Source organism: Choloepus didactylus, chromosome 1 (genome assembly GCF_015220235.1).
Source record: "Choloepus didactylus isolate mChoDid1 chromosome 1, mChoDid1.pri, whole genome shotgun sequence".
NCBI lineage: Eukaryota > Metazoa > Chordata > Mammalia > Pilosa > Megalonychidae > Choloepus > Choloepus didactylus.
Genome location: NC_051307.1, coordinates 197,458,996 through 197,478,660, shown reverse-complemented (window position 1 = coordinate 197,478,660; position 19,665 = coordinate 197,458,996). Strand labels below are relative to the sequence as shown.

Below are 19,665 nucleotides of genomic sequence, written 5' to 3'. Positions count from 1 at the left end.
GGTGTGTGGCCTACAGGGCAGAGCAGAGCAACAGGACCTTGAAGCCAGACACAGGCTGCACCCCTGCAGCTGGGAAGAGGGAATGGAGCCTGGCATCATTGACTCTACAGCCCAACTTTTGGCTTGAATGTGTCAGGAGGCACATACAACTCCACTTACAACCCAAGGAAAGGCCCTTGTGGGCCTGTTTAGTTTACTTCTCTTAGCCCTTACCATCCTCATACATTCATTCACTCATTCATTTGTTCTTCAAAAGTTCAACACAGCAACTCTACTTTATGGAAAGCTCATCCTGGATGTCCCATCCTACCTCTGCAATTTACTAACTGGTCTGGTGCCTTTGATCAGGTTGCATAACTCAGCTAGTCTGTTTCATCTCATGTGGAAGGATTGCTATGAGCGTTAGAAATGGTGTAGGTGGAGTCCCTTGGGTAGGCTACGGGTCCATAGCCCTACTAAGAGTAACCCTTGCACTGGCTTTGAAGTCCAGTGGGCCTCAGACACAGGTCAGGTAGCAGATGAGAGAAGGGAGGAAGCCAGCCAGGGCTCGAGTGATCCACAGTATGATTCCCCTCCTAAACGGCGCGCAGTGGAGGGAAGGCAACTGGGTTCCTCCAAGGGCGACCCAAGTGTCTTCAGACAAACAGACCTTTAGACAGGAGACCTAATCACCTTCAGCCTTGGGAGGAAGGGCTAAGTCTGAGAAGGTGCAGACTAGGCAGGGCAAGGGAGGCGGGTGCTGAGGCAGGAAGGGGAGGAGGGACGGGCCTGACCGGCTGGGGTTCGGCTGCATAGGGCGGAGCCCGTCCGCCCGCGCGCAGGTGAGCGAGCCCGGGCCGAGTGCCGCGCGGCCGTTGCCAGGCTCGGGCGCCCGCGGCCCCCGCTCCGAGCCACGGACCAGAGTCGCCTTCCCCGCGGAGGCCGAGGCGCCCGGGAGCCATGGCCGGCCTGAACCGCGGGGTCACAAGCGCACTGCTGTGGGTCCTGCTGCTGGGCGCCGCGCGCCTGCTGCCCGGGGCGGGTAAGTTCTGTACGTCCGACGCCGGCGGCTCAGAGTGGCCCGCGAGCCCGCGCTGGGAGTGAGGGTGAGGTGGGGAGGTTTGGACGGGGTCGGGTGCAGGGTGCAGAGGGTCCAGAGTGGGAGGCGGTGGCGGCGGCTGCGCTGTCGCTATACGCGGAGGGCGCGGGGTCCCCGGGACAGCCCGGCTCCAGGGCGCGCCTCGTCGGGCGTGGTGGCCGTGCCCTCCTGGGTTCCGAGCTCGCCCGCCCTGGCGCAGGTCGCAGCACGTGGGGACCCCAGGAATCCGGGGATGATCCCGGCACTGACCGAGAAAGAGAAAAGGGGTGAGCGCCTTAGCAGAGCCCGGGAGACTTACCCGAGGTAGCGCCCTGGCGCCCGGGAGGCTACGGGGATTCTTGGGGGCGCCCAGGTAAGGGAGAGGGCTTTCTTCTACCAACCCACCCTCATCCTCCTCGCCCGAGCCAGGGAAAAGGTGCAAGAAATCCACGGTTAGACCCCCTGATTTCCTTTCAGATCACCTCTTTCCTTCTCCGCAAGCCCCATTCCCGCTCTCCTGAAGTTCAGGTTCATTAATTCTAAAATGAAAGCCCCAGCTCGGAAGGCCCTCGGGCATCTGCGCTGCCTGGGCTGGACACCCACCCCTCACACCTGTGTTTGGTGAATTTGACAGCAGAGGGGTTGCGCGAAGGATTGTGTGACTAGCGAGTAGTTCCGGTTGGGGGGAGAGAGCCGCACGTCCCAAGGGCCTGTGCCGCGAAGGCATGGCCTGCGGGCCCTGGAAGTGAGAGCAAAGTCAATAACCTGGTCTCTTCCTGTAAGAACTTGATCTGGGGCCTTTCCTGGGAGTAGCACAGGTTTTATGTCTTTTAAATAGAGCTATCCAGGAAGCCATTTGGGTCTTTAATGCCCTTGGCTGCGCCTTTGTGTGGTGGGCAAGTAAATTAAAATAAGGAATAAAACCAAGCAGGGTGAGGTGTGCTTCCTGCAGTCCCGATGACTGCCATCATTACAAACCCGAGATAAGAAAGCTTCCTGGTTCCTTTCTCCAATAACATCAGGTGACATATTGCTGCACAGTAAATAGAAAATTATTATAAGACCTCATTTAAAACACTGTATACATATTTACTATAATTATTTAGGGCTGAATTTTCAAGATTGCCTTTAATGAAAAAAAAAAGTTAAGAATCAAGAGTGATTTAAGTGAGTGAAAACAGTGAAAAAATTTGTTTCCTCCACACTTGGGAGCAGCATTGAAATTCTGGCACTTGAGATGTTTCTTGGTTGCCAGTGATAACAGTTGAGAATTCCTCAGGTAAGAATATGGTTCAAACCAAGCATTACTAATGACAAGAATGACAGCCAGTCCTGTGCACGTCTGTTACGTGTCTGATTTCTCCCTGTGGCCTTGGGAGGCTGCCATTTTGGTCTGCAGTAGTTCCAATGGAATCCCTTCCTTCCAGGAAGTTCTTGCCTGTCGGGGCTATGCCTTACCGTTCAGTGTGTAAATAGGAGGAAGCTGAGGATCCTCCCATTTCACTTGCCTTAAATCTTTCCAATGGGCTCTCAAACTGGCCAGGCTTATGCTTTTGTGGCTGCAGGAATTGCTGAGTGCATCTGCTTTGCCTGGAGACTTGGGGTATTTCCAAAAGGTGGAGGCCTTTGCAGTATTACTGGGCAAAGCCAGAGCCCTGGCACTATGGATTTGTTTTATAAATTCCCGAACTCTTATAACAAAGACTTAACAGAGAGAAAATGAACTACAGATCACTGCTTAGCTGAAGAGTAAGGGCAGGTTTGTGTGAGTTTGGTATTCTTACCATGTACCCCATTTCCAGGAGTGAAGGGCTGATTAAGTTGGAATCATAGCTTTCTTAAAACCTCTTAGTTGCCTCCCAAGAACCACTCAGATACAAGAGTCTGGCTCAGTGACCCTGTTCTTGCTGCCATTGTTTCTTGCCAAAAAATGTGAGCAGATTGAATGATGTGTTCACTCACCCTGGGTGAGTGTGTGTGTGCATCATTCCTCAGATTCAAATGAGGAGCTGCTGGCTGTGGTCTGGTGGGACTGAAAGCCCCACTCCACCCCCCACATACACACCACGGGTCTGCATGACCTGGAAGTCAGAGACGGCAGCTCTGCCAGTCATAAAGACGTGTTCTGTCACCCACCTCATCAGCCTCGGGGTTCACCTCACACGCAGCCGTTTCATCTGTGATGGCTGTACTCCTCACACAGACACATGCTCTTCTGGGGTTTCTCCCTGACCATCAATGTGGGGGAAGGAAGTTAAAATATTTTAAAATATATATTACTGTTGAAAAAACTGGCAGTAAATATAAGCAAACTGAAAAGCAGTCATCTACGAACAAGCCACCTTGATAACTGTGTGTACAGACTTCTTGGGGTATGTGTGTGTGTGTGTGTGTAAAACCAAAATGGGATCATCCTATTGTATGGCTTTAACCAGTCCCCTATTGTTGGACATTTAGGTTGCTTCCATTTTTCTTTTCTATTAATAGCAGAAGATGTCTTAGAATAGGTGACTCCTTGTATCAATTTTGATAGGCCTATTCCATGAAAAGACAATAAAAATTATGCAGCAGAAGATTATATACTGATGTGGAAAGACATTATTATCATGTTGCCTGGATTATAAAATAGTGTAAGCTGGATTATCCCATTTTGTTTGATCTGAGAATGAATTCCTCTGCCCATATTGTTCTTCATATCCTTGACTATTTCTTTTGGCTGGCATTGTGGAAGTGGAATTGCTGGGTGGAAGAGTAGAGAGAATATGAGGGCTTTGGATGCATATTTCCGCATTGCTCTGTGGAGAGCTTGTCCTGGTGTACCTTCCGGCCAGCAGTGTATGACCGCCCTGTTCCCCACGATCACCCCACATTGTCATCGTTGTTTCCACTTCCACTGGTATCTATGGAAGAAGCATTTTCCTCCTACTTCAGCAAATACTGAACAGTGTTGGTGGATGGAGTGCCCCAGCTGGGTGACACTAATAGTCCAACAGGGCATGTGAAATTTTTTTGCCGAAATAGAACAGAACTTGAATTTCTGGGCTTATAACATGGGCCTCACTTGTGTGTTTGCCCAGCAGTGCTGACCTGGATTTGGAGGGCACACGTTGGTGGGCAGTGGGGTTAGGGGGCATAGTTTGCTGGTCACAGGGCCCCTGATCGAGGTCAAGGTGGGTGGGGCCTTGGGATGACAAGACCTCTGATATGAGGGACCCATGGCAAAGGCTCACTGCCTGGATGATTAAGAGAATTTCTCATCCTTCAATGACCATTCTATTTTTTTTTTTTTTTTTTTTTTTAATACTGAGAGAAATACCAGTTCCATTCACTTCTATGGTGCATTCCTGAGCTGAAAACTCATGTTCAGAATACTCACCTAGACTTTTGTTTAACCATTATGTTACTTAGTTTTGAATACTGGATGAAATAGCAGTTCCATTCACTTTTTAAAAATTACCTTATTTATCAAATAAAAAGATATTTCCAAAGAAAACAAAGCAAAGCAATGAGAAAAACAAATATCCTGAAATAACTTCATTCCTTCCAATATTGTCCTACAATACAAAAAGAAAATTAACGAACCATAATCACACCTGAGCATTCCCATATCATTAAGATAACCCTCAATATCTTGTCTCTTCTTATTAGATCATTCCAAATTATAAAAGATATCCCATAATCAAATTATTTCAAACCACTTCTCACACCTTATAAAATTAGCCTATCATCTTCTGCCTGGCAGCAGACAATATTCTAGACAAACAGGCAAGGACAGCCAAGTTCCCTCCCTCACCTCTTTGTAGCCCTGCATTTGTATGCATTCCATCAAGTTTTTAAATTACTGACTACCATGCTTCTCATAATCACTCAAACATATTGAGCATTTGCTTTGTGTGTTGGGCACTCTTCTGAGTACTTTACATGTTAGCATCTCCCACTTGGCATCAGTAATCCATTCCTGAAAACCAGACATCCTGCATAAAAACACTAACCAAGGCCCTAGGTCTCAATTATTTCAAATAGAAAAAAATTGTAAGGCATTGCGCAAAAACCCCAATCCCCAACGGTTTCCAAAAGCGTAACTGGAAACACAGGAAGATACTTCTACATAATTAATCAATCCTGTTAAATGTAAAATACATTAAGCCCTCACTTAAAGATTGCAAAGCCATTTATATGGTTGTTCACAGTTGCTTTGTAATGCAGTGACTTGCTGCATATGCCCTTGTTGACTCTGACACTCTACCTGTTGTATTTAGAATGTAAGTGGAGACTTTGTGCACATCATTTTGTTTAAATGTTGGGCTGCATTTGCAAATGTAAATATACATTTCCTAAATAGACACTGGCCAAAAAAAAAAAAAACTGACAGAAGAAATGTAAATCCCACGAAGTTTGAGTAATAAAAACAAAACCATTTTCTCCCAAGAAAATATAAATTGAGGAGGTATTCTTGGGGTAGGTCTGCATGTCATTTAGTCCTCTGTCCTCTCAGGCAAATACTCCTGTAACCTCTCTTTACTGATGAGGAAACGAAGCACAGGGAGGTAGAATAACTTGCTCAGGGTTACCCAGCAGGTAGGTGGTAATGCTGAGATGCAAACCCAGGGAGTCTGACGCCCGAACCCAGACCCCAACACCGTGCTCTCTGTCAGCTGTGCACAGCCAACTCCTGCAGGCACCGTGTGGTGTACACTGGAGACCGTGTCTGCACTCCGGAATTTTTTTCTTACATTTAAAAAATCCAACCAGTGCTTATTGAATGCTGCGTTCATATTTGTCCTGGGAATGAATATGTGTTTTTAATATTCAAACAAGTTTAAAGTGTGTTTGGAAAAAAATAATACATGCACATGGTAATAAAAAGTTAAATAGTACAAAGGGGCAGGCAGAGAAAGGTAAATTCCTATCTACCTGTGACCCCAGATCAACTTCCAGAGGCAGCCACGGTTTCCTGGGCGTCATTCCAGAGCTATTCTATGTAGGTATAGGTTGATAAGTATATGACAACCCCCTTTTCACACAAATGGGGGCATATTATAGAATATAGTAAAGGATACATACCATGTGCATGTCTCTCTCTCTCTCTCTCTCTCTCTCTCTCTCTCTCTCTCTCTCTCTCTCTCTTTTAGCTAAACAATCCATCTTGGTGCTCAGTCTGTATCAGAACATACTGTCCCATTTCTTTTTGACAGCTGCATAATATTCCTTGGCTTGGGAACACAGTGCTGTATTTATTTAAACAGTCCCTCGTTGATACGTTGTTTCTAGTCTTTTATTACTGTAAATAGACCTCAGTGACCATCTTTGCAGTTAACAGTATTGGGTATATGGACAAGTTTATCCATAAGCAAAGTTCCTGGGGGAGGAATTACTGGGTCAAACGGTTTGTAAAGAAACTTTCAAAGAACAGTTGGAAGAAAGTGAGTAACAAAGAGGGTTAAGCAACTTGCCCAAGGTCACGGCTAGTAAGTGGTGGTGCTCTCGGTGAATCTGGGCAGTCTTGTTACAGAGCACAGGCTCGTGACCACTTCCAGTTAAAACTAATCGCAAACTTTGGGTGAGAGAAATGTTTTGAATTTCCGTTCAAATATTTACTTTTGGTTAAGTGCTCAGAATGCCATGATGCTGTGCATCAAGGAGATGTAAGGCAGGCCTGGGCTGTGGTGGCTCCTCAGGTTTACAATGATGAGGGCTTAGTCGTTACCGATGATGAGACTCGTGGTTTAGGTGGCGCCAGCTGGTGACACACAAGCCCAAACACATATGACGGCTCCAACACCACAGATGATTATTTCTGGCTTACGTAAGGTCCAAAGCCGGGGATATTCTCCAGGCAATGGTATGGGAACCCAGGCTTCCTTCCGTTTTCCTGCTCTACCATCTGCAACAACATGTGGCTTCATCTGCATCAAACTGGTAGAACAAAAAAGTTTGTGGGATCTCGCCTGCGAGGTTTTTATGGGGCAGGAATGGAAGTGGCTCCCATCACTTCTGCTCCATTCCATCAGCTAGAACTTGGTTGCATGGCCCCACCCAGCTGATAGGCAGGCTGGGAATGTAGGGCAGCTGTGAGCCCAGGAAGAAGCTGGCATTGGCCAGTTGTCGAGGCAGTGGGCAGGGTGGTCAGAACACTACATGTAAGTCAGGACACCTGGCTCCAGCCTCAAGTCTTGTCAACAGTTGGCTTTATGGCTTGGGAAAAATTGCCTCACCTCTTGGCTTCGGGTTCCCCATCTTTGATTTAGAGGCTTCAGCTGTGCAGAGGAACCTCCAGCCCTAAAGTTTTATGAGCTGATTTAAACCAAAGCTGATATCTGGACCTCCTGTGGAGGCCTATGATCTGGTGGACCTGCTCTGGCAGATTCATATCCAACCACCCTGCATTAAGTGACTAGAACACATAGCAGACACTTAATAAACATCCAGGGAATAAAGAGATGGACAGTACAAGGCAGGTACTGAACGCCTACATCTTCCAGGTCAGCCCTCATGCCAAGTCCTTCCAGGAGACAGAACAATCCAACAGAAGTTAGGTGACTCTTCCAGGTCACACTGCTAGAAGTTGGCAGGGTCAGGAAGGACTAAAGCCCAGGTATCTGGGCTCCAAATTGGAGGCAAATCAAACAGAAGTGGAGGAGGAGGGGAACACAGTCTCAGGGGCTGCACATGCTGGCTTAAATACTGGGAAAGCTGGAAAAGTAGCAAATAAAAACTGTGGCTTGTCAGATAGGACCACAGCTCGCTGGGTTTCTGCAGAGGGTGGGAGAAAGCTCCCCAGTGGTCCAGGTTCTCCGCCTCACACCAGGCACTTAACTCTTGGTGGTTGGGTGTGAATCTCTCAGGACTCATGCCGTAAGTCTCTGCTTGGTCCCTTTAAATGTGTTGATGGTGGAGTGGCTGGGTGTGCAGGAATGCAACCCCAATCAAAACTATAAAGGGGATGACCAGAAAATGGTGGAGAACATTATGACGGAGAACATGATACTGTGAACGAAGCAGGTTCTAAAGCAGTGTGTATGAATAGTACGACGTGTTATGTTTTCTTGTTATCTTTCTGTCTATATCTCATGAGAGCCTAGAAAAAAACTGGAAAGAAGTAGTTAAATGAAAACACCTGGCCTCATGATGTGGCTGAGTAGTATCCCCAGATGTGAAAGACAGCTTATTGGTAGCAGTAGTGATGACAAGAATTTGCATTGCCCTCTTGCTGACAGCCTTCCTTTCTGCTAGGTAGAAACACAGCTCTGTGACCTGACCGTCGGGCCATTAAACTCTTTACCTCAGAATGCCTACATCCTTCAATATTCAATTTGGAAATATCTTTTAAAAAATTTAAAACCATTCCATGAGCACAGATGGTGTGACTTTCTTTAAGTTTTAAATGAAGTGCGAACACTCCTACCCTCCGTGACAGAAGGTTAAAATGTTCTGGGTGAAGTGTGCCATTTCTGCAGAAATGTATGAGGTGCCAATCTGCTGCCTTTGTCTGGGGTGATAAAGGCAGTCTCTAGAAATAAGAATTTCATCAACGTTCTGAGTCCAAGATCGCCTCAAGTTTCAGTCGGGCTGTGGTCTTTGTTTTTGTGGAATCACAAAACACTTGGGGCCACGAGGGGGCTGCTGCGATGCCTGACAAGGTGTGGTGTAACTCGGAGCTGCACGGAAACGGCGTACGTCTGTCTGGGCATGTGACAGATCCAAACCAATGCCTTTCTTCTGGGACTGATCTGGAGGCGGGAACACCCGACTGTTTCAAACAAGGATGTCTGACTACCATGATGCTAACCTGAGAACAGCTCGCAGACATTCGGGGAGCAGGTCCTGGGACAACATGGAGGATGCACAGGTGGTGGGACGAAGCCCCTGAGTCGGAAGGGCTCGTGGCGCCTCCTGACCCAGGGGAGGCACTAGACTCCCGTGCGAGTGGCATGCTGGCCACCGTGGAGGGGTGGGCACTGAGGCCCGGGCAGCAGAGAGGGCAGGGTTGTTACCTGCTGCTGCTCTTCCTGGACATGTAAGCTCTGCTGGAGGCCCCTGGGCAGTGGGGACCCTCTCCTGGGAGGATTCAGCCTGGGGTGATGGGCCATCCCCGCCATTGACTGTCCTGCTGACAAGTCTTGCCAGGGTTGGGCCTGGGAGCAACTCTGATCCAGCCTCTCTCACTCACTATTTGCTTCTGAGTTCTTGCTCACTGCTGCTTTCCCCAAAGAGCTCAGATTCCTGACTGGAAACTGGCAGAGGGAGAAGGGACAGACAAATGCAAGGACTGGAGCCAAAGATCTAACCAGGCCCATGGGTGCCTTTCTAGCATTTTGGATACAGCCTTGCTCTGATAAGCTTTGGGGGTGGGCAGAGCTGGGTTCAAATGCTTACTCCACGGCCTGTTAACTGGCCGACCTTGGGCATGTCACTTAACCTCTTTGGGACTCAGTGGTGCCAGCAGCGCCTCTGAGGCTGGCTCAGGACTAGATGGAACCATGTGTGTACATAACTCAGCCCTGAGTCTCGTTTGGGACAAATTCTCAGTTAATGAGAATTGTTGTTATGTTGATTGTTTGAGATGGGCCCAGGAAGAACATTCAGCTTTTCAACGAACAGTCTGGATAAAAATGCCAGGCCCTAGTCTGTGTACCAGTTTCCTGCTGGAAGACATTTAGATTGTTTTCAGATTTTTGCTGTCACACACTGGGCTTCAGTTAATGTCCCAGCCCAGGCAACTCTGGGCACCTAGGAGGATATTTGCGGGAGAAATTCCTAGTAGTGGAGCTGCTGGATTGGAAGGCCCATGCAAGAAATTGTTCTCAAGAACACAAGCAGCACTTACACATAGTTTGCAAGTAAGTGCCTATACGCACATGAATTTCCTGTTACCCAAGGAACTGACCAGACCAGTTTTATGAAACTTAAAAATCATGAGCAGTTACACATGAGAAATAAATGAGACACCCTATCTTTGTGAACAGCTGCCATAAACCAAGACTAGGCTGGAGTTGTTACCAGTTCTGGCCATGAAACCAGAACCTAATCCCCATGGAGCCTGCCAGGGCCACAGCCTTTAATCCTGAACTGGCCTGAAAACCGTTGACAATCTTATCAGGCACCTCACCCTTGGGCTAAACCTGTCAGGGGCAAGTTCTCAACTTGTCAGAGCACAGAAGACATTTTTTCAAATTGTAAACAGTGCTTGGGTCATCTTGCAGCCCCCCCTTCCCCACACCTCCCCATCTCGATGGGGAATACAGCCCAACATCCAGCCAGGAACCGGAGAGGCCAGGGAAGGTGTATCCCTCTGACAGCTTGACTTATGTTAGCACCTTCTCCTCCCTGCCCCCAGTAGCTGGAGACTGGAAACAACCCAAATGTCCGTCATTAGAAGACTGGTTAAATAAATTATCACACAAACAAACAATGGTATTCTGGGCAGCTGTTTAAAAGAATGAGGTAGCTCTCTATATACTGACATGGAATGGCCTCCAAAATATAATGTGAAGAGGAAAACAAGGTTCAGAACAATAGTGGGTGGGGCATGCTACCTTTTGGCAAAATAAAATGAAAGAAAAAAGAGTGATGTATAGCTAGACATTTGTATATTCATAGATTATCTCTGGAAAGATACACGAGAAACTGGTGACAGTGGTTGCCTCTGGAAACAGAACTGGATTCAGGTTAAGAGGAAGACATTTTTTTTTTTTTTTTACTTTATGACGCATGTATTATTTATCGAAATGTAAAAAGTATTTTTCAACTTTATTTCGGTATATTGTATATACCATAAAATTCACCAGTCTCGATTATACAGTTTGATGAGTCCTGTCAAAGCATGATACAACAATTCCGTCACTACACTGTGTTTACAAAGGAGCCTTTGCGATCAATCCCTGCCCCTTGGCTGCTGGCAACCAGTGAGTTGCCTTCTATCACTATAGTTTTGCCTTTAAAATACTTTTAAATTAAAAAAAAAATTTGAAGCCATGTAAGAGTATAGCAATCAATAGTTTTGTTGCGTTTAAAAACAAATTTCTGAAACAGAGTCAATCTTTCAAAAAAGTCTAAACTTGCTTCCTGCAAGAATTTGTTTGGGTAGATGGGATGGAGAAGAAATGTTAGGTCACTAGGAATCAGGGAACTGATGAACAAACGCTGTCTTCTCCACTTAGAACAACTTTTCTTGAGGAGCAACTTACTGCATTTCTCTCTATCTGGTATTTAGGGCCCAGCACTGAGCAGGCCTCAAGAATTCATTTTTGTCTAGAATGTCTTAAAAAGATCTAGCCCAGTCCTGGGTAATTTTGTTACCAAATTCACTTAATTCCACAGATGTTGGAGGCTTTCTGTGCCAGATGCTAGGCATACAATGGTAAAAACTCCCAGTCCCTTTCCCTCGAGGGGCTCACCATCTAGAAGGGATTCAAATATGTCACCAGGGGCCTAGGAGCTTTGGTACAGTTATATTTGATGTGCTTTGAAAAAAGCTGTTGCAAGGAATTTACTGGAGTGTGCATCCTCTGATTCAACAAAGACTCTCACTGTGTTGGCTTCTCTCATTTATATTACTTGCCCAGGCCCCTGAAGGCATTTGAATTTGTGACACTGTCCAGTGTGATAAACACAGCAAAAGATGTATGTATACAAATTGCAATAAAGTTTGGGGATGGGAATAGCTTCTGGAGGCAGGAAAAAAGAGGAGGAGAACAAGATGTCCTAAGCATCTAAGGTCTGTGGGACATACCCTGAGATTGGCCTCATTCTGGAGTAGAAGTATGGCTTTGTTGTTGATTACCAATAATCCCACAGTATTGTTTAGTATTTAGAAAGGAATCTGCCACATCTCTCAAATGACAACTTGCTAAGTGATCCACTGTCTGGAAAGATGTAATTCAGTTAATCTTTCAAGGACTTGATTTATATCTGGAAACCAGCCCCAGAAGCAAAGAAGAATTGAATTGAATGAAGATTAAATGCCTCCGTACTCTGGAATTTTCTAGCTGAGTTTTGTTCCCAGTCTCCTCTTCCTTCACATGACCACTTAGCAGTAGGACCAACTCCTACTGATAAGAAGAAATATAGTTCATGAAGAGGAAAGTGCCTTGACCCATAATCTCTCTCTTCCTCTCTCAGAAGTAACAATCTGCTTTTTCTTTTGCCCCCCAACACTAGGTGCTTTGGAACCAAGCATCTCGAAACCTCCATGTCAGCATTCTTGGTCCCCCAATTTAGTTTCTCTTTTACCTAAACTTGTAGTGTAACTTTCCCAAGCTGCTGGCTAGTCCCAGCACCAGCACTGTCCTATTTGACAAAATACCTTCCACAGTAGCTATCCTTGTTGATATAACATCATCCATAATACCTGAACACTCCCATAATACCCAGCCTCGTTGACATCACACCTCCAGGGGGCTGTCCTGGCTCCTCTGCTGTGGAAGGTATGTGCCTGTCTTTCCCAAAGATCTCCTTTTGGGGTGTGCTGACCTGTTTCACCCTGGACTGCTTGGTTTGCCTTATGGAATCACTTTCTTGACATGGTCTACGGTCATTTGCAAGAGCTTCATTCAAAGACTTATTCTCCATCTTGGCCTGTGTGGGTCAGCCTTTTCTTTAATTGCTGAAAACAAACAAAAAGGAAAAAAAATAGGTGGGGTGGGGTTTGGTGCTAATCTCTAGTCCCTAAAATAAAAGGTTTAAATAGAGGATGCATTCTCAGTTGGTTTCCCCAGCCCCTGGGATGGTGATGCAACCATACTCCCCAATCATGTCCCCCTAATTGATCAGAGGTTAGGTCTTTGCAGTTAAAATAAACTGGTAGAACAAAGGCCCCCCAACAACCAATTTCACTCTTCTCTCAACTGGCATTCAGTGGAAGTCAACATTCAAAATGGCCGCTGTCTCTTATGCCCTGGCTGCAGTGGACGGGTCTGCAGTCTGTCTGTCCATTTGCAGCAAGGAAGGAGCAGGTGGTAAGTCAGCTACTGGTCAGCCTTCAGACAAAAAAGGCAGAGTATAGATTGCTGCCAGCCTATCATAAGTAAAGGCAGTGAGGGAGGTGGTAAAGACATCAGGGACGAGAGAGACAACCAGATTCCATTCCTGGTTGGCCAGGACTTGTCCCTCATGAGAAAGAGTTAGAGGAGGCTCTGAGAGGCAAGGGTACAGGACAAGGGAGGAGCCATCACTCTCCAGAACATTTCCTGTAGTCTCAGGAGCCTCCTTACTGGGGCAAAGGACAAGATGGATATTCATAGCGGGTGCTTGAAAAAGAAAACATCAGCACTTCTCTCTGTTGGTGGTGTTGAGTGGTACAAGCAGAACGAGACTCCTTGGCCACTGCCCCTCCCTAGCTGGGATCCGAGTGAACACTTGGGCCCAGGCTGCCCTTGCGGCCTGTGACCTTGAGAATGGACATCTTGAGGTAGCAGAAAGTACATGGGCTTTGGAGTCCTACAATCCTGGGTTTGAATCTCAGTTGTGTGCCTTCCCAGCTGTGAATTTTAACAATTTCCCCAAAGGAAATGTGCAGAAAGTGCCCAGCACATGGCAGATGCTGAACAAATGGGATCTGCTAAGTTCCTGCCATCGTTTCCAGAAGCCACCTCATGCCAGCCCTCTGCCATGGTCAGCCCCTGAACAACCTAATGCTCCTGGACTCTGAATTTCAAGTCAGGCTTCCCAGCGTATGTCTCCTTGATTTCTGGTTTCTGCCTGTATCCTCCTCTTGCTCGTTCTCAGCCCATGGGGCGAGCTGAGATGACCAGTCATCACCTCTCTTGGCTACAGCATCACCTTCTGTCTGACCTACTCCTCTGCCTGCCTCCTGTCACCTTCCAGCATCTGGACACAAATTTTACAGTAAATGTAGTGTTTTAGACTTATAGTAGTAGTGACTGAGCTCAGGAGAGGAGGCCTCAGCGTCCCAAACAATACCTTGTACTTGCCTTAACTCCTTTCCTTCAGCTCTATAAAAACCACACTGGGTGGGGCAAGATGGTGGAGTGGTGAGGTGTACGTTTTAGTTACTCCTCCAGGGCAGTATGTAGAAAGCCAGGAACTGCATGGACCAGACACCACAGAGCAATTTGACTTTGGGCATACTTCATACAACACTCATGAACACGTGGAACTGCTGAGTTCAGCGAAATCTCCATCCTTTCAGCAGACTGGGAGCCTCCCTACACAGCCCTGCAGCCCAGAACTGCCCTGGGGGGACGGCACTCACCTGTGACATAGCACAGTCATCCCTCAACAGAGGACCTGGGGGTGCACAGCCTGGAAGAGGGACCCACTTGCAAGTCTCAGGGGCCACATGCCAATACCAAGGACTTGTGGGTCAGCAGCAGAGACAAATTGTGGCAGGACTGAACTGAAGGATTAGACTATTGCAGCAGCTTTAAATCTCCAGGAACACCAGGGAGATTTGATTGTTAGAGCTGCCCCCCTCCCTGACTGCCCAGACACATGCCCCATATACAGAGCGGGCAACACCAACTATACACACAAGCTTGGTACACCAATTGGACCCTACAAGACTCACACCCCTACTCACCAGAAAGACAAAGTGGGGGAGAACTGGCTTGACGGAAATAGGTGGCTCGCGGATGCCACCTGCTGGTTAGTTAAAGAAAGTGTATTCCACGAAGCTGTAGATCTGACAAATTAGAGATGAGGATTTTAATTGGTCTACAAATCCTAAAAGAACCCTATCAAGTTAAGCAAATGCCAAGAGGCCAAAAACAACAGAAAATTTTAAAGCATATGAAAAAACCAGACGATATGGATAACCCAAGTCCTAGCACCTAAATCAAAAGATTAGAGGAGACACAGTACTTGGAGCAACTAATCAAAGAACTGAAGATGAACAATGAGACCATGGCACAGGATATAAAGGACATCAAGAAGAGCATGGCACAGGATATAAAGGACATCAAGAAGACCCTAAAAGAGCATAAAGAAGAAATTGCAAGAGTAAATAAAAAAAAGATGACCTTATGGAAATTAAAGAAACTGTTGACCAAATTAAAAAGATTCTGGATACTCATAGTATAAGACTAGAGGAAGCTGAACAACGAATCAGTGACCTGGAAGATGACTGAATGGAAAATGAAAGAACAAAAGAAAGAATGGGGAAAAAAATAAAAAAAATCGAAATGGACCTCAGGGATATGATAGTTAATATAAAACATCCAAATATAAGACTCATTGGTGTTCCAGAACGGGAAGAGAAGGGTAAAGGTCAAGGAAGAATATTCAAATAAATTGTTGGAGAAAACTTCCCAAATCTTCTTCTTTTTTTTTTTCTTTTTGTTTTTGTTTGTTTGTTTGTTTGTTTTTTATTAAATTCAGTTTTATTGAAATACATTCACACACCATACAATCATCCATGATATACAATCCACTGTCAACAGTATGATAACATAGTTATGCGTTCATCACCACAGTCTATCTCTGAACATTTGCCTTACATCAGAAAGAACCAGAACAAGAATAAAAAATAAAAGTGAAAAAAAACACCCAAATCATCCCCCCATCCCACCCCATTTGTCCTTTAGTTTTTATCCCCATTCCTCCACTCATCCATACACTAGATAAAGGGGGTGTGATCCACAAGGTCTTCACAATCACACTGTCACCCCTTGTAATCTACATTATTATATAATTGTCTTCAGGAGTCCAAATGGCTGGGTTGGAGTTTGGTAGTTTCAGGTATTTACTTCTAGCTATTCCAATACATTAAAGCCTAAGAGGTGTTATCTATATAGTGCATAAGAATGTCCACCAGAGTGACCTCTCGACTCCATTTGGAATCTCTCAGCCACTGAAACCATTTCGTCTCATTTTGCATCCCCCTTTCGGTCAAGAAGATACTCTCAGTCCCACGATGCCGGGTCCACATTCATCCCCGGGAGTCATACTCTGCGTTGCCAGGGAGATTTACAACCCTGGGAGTTGGGTCCCACGTAGCGGGGAGGGCAGCGAGTTCACCTGTCGAGATGGCTCAGTTAGAGAGAGAGAGGGCCACATCTGAGCAACAAAGCGGTACTCAGGGGGAGACTCTTAGGCATCATTACATACAACTTTAGACTTTCCTTTGTGGTAATGAGCTTCATAAGGGCAAGTCCCATGCTTGAGGGCTCAGCACATCAAACTGCCAGTCCCAATGTTTGTGACAACATACGCTAGGGGATCAGCATCTTAAAGTTTAGAGATAGGCCTTACAATTCAGGGATAGAGTTAACTGCTGTAAGAGCTTACAATCTAGGGACTATTACAATTATAGTGTCCACGTTAGGCTATGTTCTAAGATTCAATTCTGAGTTTACACATTGTAGTTAGTCCATATTAGTGAGGCATCATCCCTCTCACCATGTTTTCTCCAACACTTTTACTCCTATATATATATTTTCCTACAATTTTATAGAGTTATATTCACATACCATACATTTATCCACAGTGTACAATCAGTTGTTCATGGTATCATCATAAAGTTGTACATTTATCACCACAATCAGCATTTGAACATACTGATTACTACAAGAAAAATTGTTTGTTTGTTTTTTTTAGCAATAAGAAAAAATGATAAAAAGAAAAATAACATGTCATACAATACAATATACTATTAAGGACAGCAAATAACACCACTACCAAGAATCCCATATTCCTCCCCTATATCCCCCTCTCATACATTTAGCATTGGCGTATTGCCTTTGTTACATTTAATGGAGGTATATTACAATGCTACTGTTGACCATAGACTCCAGTTTGCTTTGATTATGTTTTTTCCTGAATACCATCCCTTTTTCAAATTTCTACATGGTTGACATTCATTTGCTTTCCCACATGCAAAAACATTTTCATATTTGTATATTTAGTAACAGTCATTGGCCACTCCAGTTTTTGCCACGTTATACAGTCCCAGTCTTTATCATCTATCTTTACCTCTGGTGTCATACATTCTCCTATCCCACCTCTTTCAGCTTTATTCACAGAGATCTTTGTTCAGTGTACTTACAATACTGTGCTACCATCACACAGTATTATGCTATCTATATCTGGATCTATGCAATCAATCCTAAACATTCTGTAGTCCTTCAGCATCATATGGCTGATCTCTGCCCTCTTTCTATCTCCTGGTCGCCTGTGTTGTCAGCTTTTAACTCCCAAAGTTTGTTCATTAATGTCTGTTCATATTAGTGAGACCATACAGAATCTGTCCTTTTGTTTCTGGCTAACTTCACTCAACATAATGTCCTCAAGGTTCATCCACATTATTACATGATCCATGTCTTTGTTCTGTCTTACAGCTGCGTAATATTCCATCATGTGTATATACCACAGTTTGTTTATCCACTCGTTCTTTGATGGACATTTCGGCTGTTTCCATCTCTTGGCAATTGTGAATAATGCTGCAATAAACATTGGTTTACAAATGTCTGTTTGTGTCTTAAGTTTCAGTTCCTCTGAGTATATACCCAGCAATGGAATAGCTGGGTCATATGGCAAATCTATATTTAGCTTCCTGAGGAACCTCCATACTGTCTTCCAGAGCGGTTGCACCATTCTACATTCCCACCAACAATGAATAAGTGTGCCTCTTTCTCCACATCCTCTCCAGCACTTGTCATTTTCTGTTTTTTGGATAATGGCCATTCTGGTAGGTGTGAGATGATATCTCATTGTGGTTTTGATTTGCATTTCCTTAATAGCCAGTGAAGTTGAGCATTTTTTCATATGCTTTTCAGCCATTTGTATTTCCTCTTCAGAAAAATGTCTGTTCATGTCTTTTGCCCATTTTTTAACTGGATTGTTTGTCTTTCTGTTATTGAGATGCAGGATTCCTTTATATATTCGGGATATTAAACCCTTATCTGATATGTGGTTTCCAAATATCATCTCCCATTGTGTAGGTTGCCTTTTGACTTTTCTGACAAAGTCCTTTGATGTACAAAAGTGTTTAATTTTGAGGAGATCCCATTTGTCTATTAGTTCTTTGGTTGCTCGTGCCTTGGGTGTGAGGTCTAAGAAACCACCTCCTTTCACAAGATCTTTAAGATATTGCCCTACATTTTCTTCTAAGAGTTTTATGGTCTTGGTGCTAATGTTTAGGTCTCTGATCCACTTTGAGTTAATTTTGGTATAAGGTGTGAGATGGACATCCTCTTTCATTCTTTTGGAAATGGATATCCAGTTTTCCAAACACCATTTGTTGAACAGGCTGCTCTTTCCCAGTTGCTTTGGCTTCACTGCCTTATCAAAGATCAGTTGTCCATAGATGTGAGGGTCTACTTCTGAACACTCAATTCGATTCCATTGATCAGTATATCTGTCCTTATGCCAGTACCATGCTGTTTTGAGCACTGTAGCTTTGTAATATGCTTCAAAGTCAGGTAGTGTGAGACCTCCCACTTCACTCCTCTTTCTCAAGACATTTTTGGCTATTCGGGGCACCTTACCCTTCCAAATAAATTTAGTTATTGGTTTTTCTGTTTCTGTAAAGTAAGTTGTTGGGATCTGAACTGGTATTGCATTGAATCTGTAAATCAGTTTAGGTAAAATTGCCATCTTAACTATATTTAGTCTTCCAATCCATGAACATGGTATGTTCTTCCATTTTTTCAGGTCTTGTTCAATTTCTTTTTGCAGTTTCTTATAGTTTTCTATGTAAAGGTCTTTTGTGTCCTTGGTTAAGTTTATTCCTAAATACTTGATTCTTTTGGTTGCTATTGTAAATGGGATTTTTTTCTTGATTTCCTCCTCTTGTTGCACATTACTTGTGTATAGGAACACTACAGATTTTTGAGTGTTGATCTTGTAGCCTGCTACTTTGCTGTATTCATTGACTAGTTCTAGTAGCTTTGCTGTAGATTTTTCTGGATTTCCTACATATAGAATCATGTCATCTGCAAATAGTGAAAGTTTTACTTCTTCCTCTCCAATTTGGATGCCTTTTATATCTTTTTCTTGCCTAATTGCTCTAGCCAGAACTTCGAGCACAATGTTGAATAACAATGGTGATAGTGGGCATCCCTGTCTTGTTCCTGATCTTAGAGGAAAAGCTTTCAGTCTCTCCCCATTGAGTGTGATGTTAGCTGTGGGTTTTTCATATATTGCCTTTATCATATTGAAAAAGTTCCCTTCTATTCCTATCCTTTGAAGTGTTTTCATCAGGAAAGGATGTTGAATTTTGTCAAATGCCTTTTCTGCATCAATCGAGATGATCATGTGGTTCTTCTGCTTTGATTTATTGATGTGGTGTATTACATTCATTGATTTTCTTGTGTTGAACCAGCCTTGCATACCTGGAATAAATCCCACCTGGTCATGGTGTATAATTCTTTTAATGTGCTGCTGGATTCGATTTGCGAGTATTTTGTTGAGGATTTTTGCGTCTATATTCATTAAAGAAATTGGGCTATAATTTTCTTTTTTTGTAGTATCTTTGCCTGGTTTTGGTATTAGGGTGATGATGGCTTCATAGAAAGAGTTAGGTAGCTTTCCCCCTTCTTCAATTTTTTTTGAAGAGATTGAGCAGGATTGGTACTAATTCGTTCTTGAATGCTTGATAGAATTCACATGTGAAACCATCTGGCCCTGGGCTTTTCTTTTTTGGGAGCTTT

General features: G+C 44.6%; 1 protein-coding gene across 2 annotated transcripts in view; it reads left to right on the top strand.

The window, feature by feature from the left end:
- The first annotated feature begins 852 nt into the window (after nucleotides 1-852).
- Nucleotides 853-19,665, top strand: part of CDCP1 (CUB domain containing protein 1) — an 86,767-nt gene continuing 67,954 nt past the window's right edge. For both annotated transcript variants that reach the window (XM_037848961.1, XM_037848977.1), the window contains exon 1: nucleotides 853-1,021. In XM_037848961.1, coding sequence (XP_037704889.1) covers nucleotides 940-1,021 — 82 coding nt within the window. In that variant the 5' untranslated portion in view covers nucleotides 853-939. The remainder of the gene's footprint in view (nucleotides 1,022-19,665) is intronic.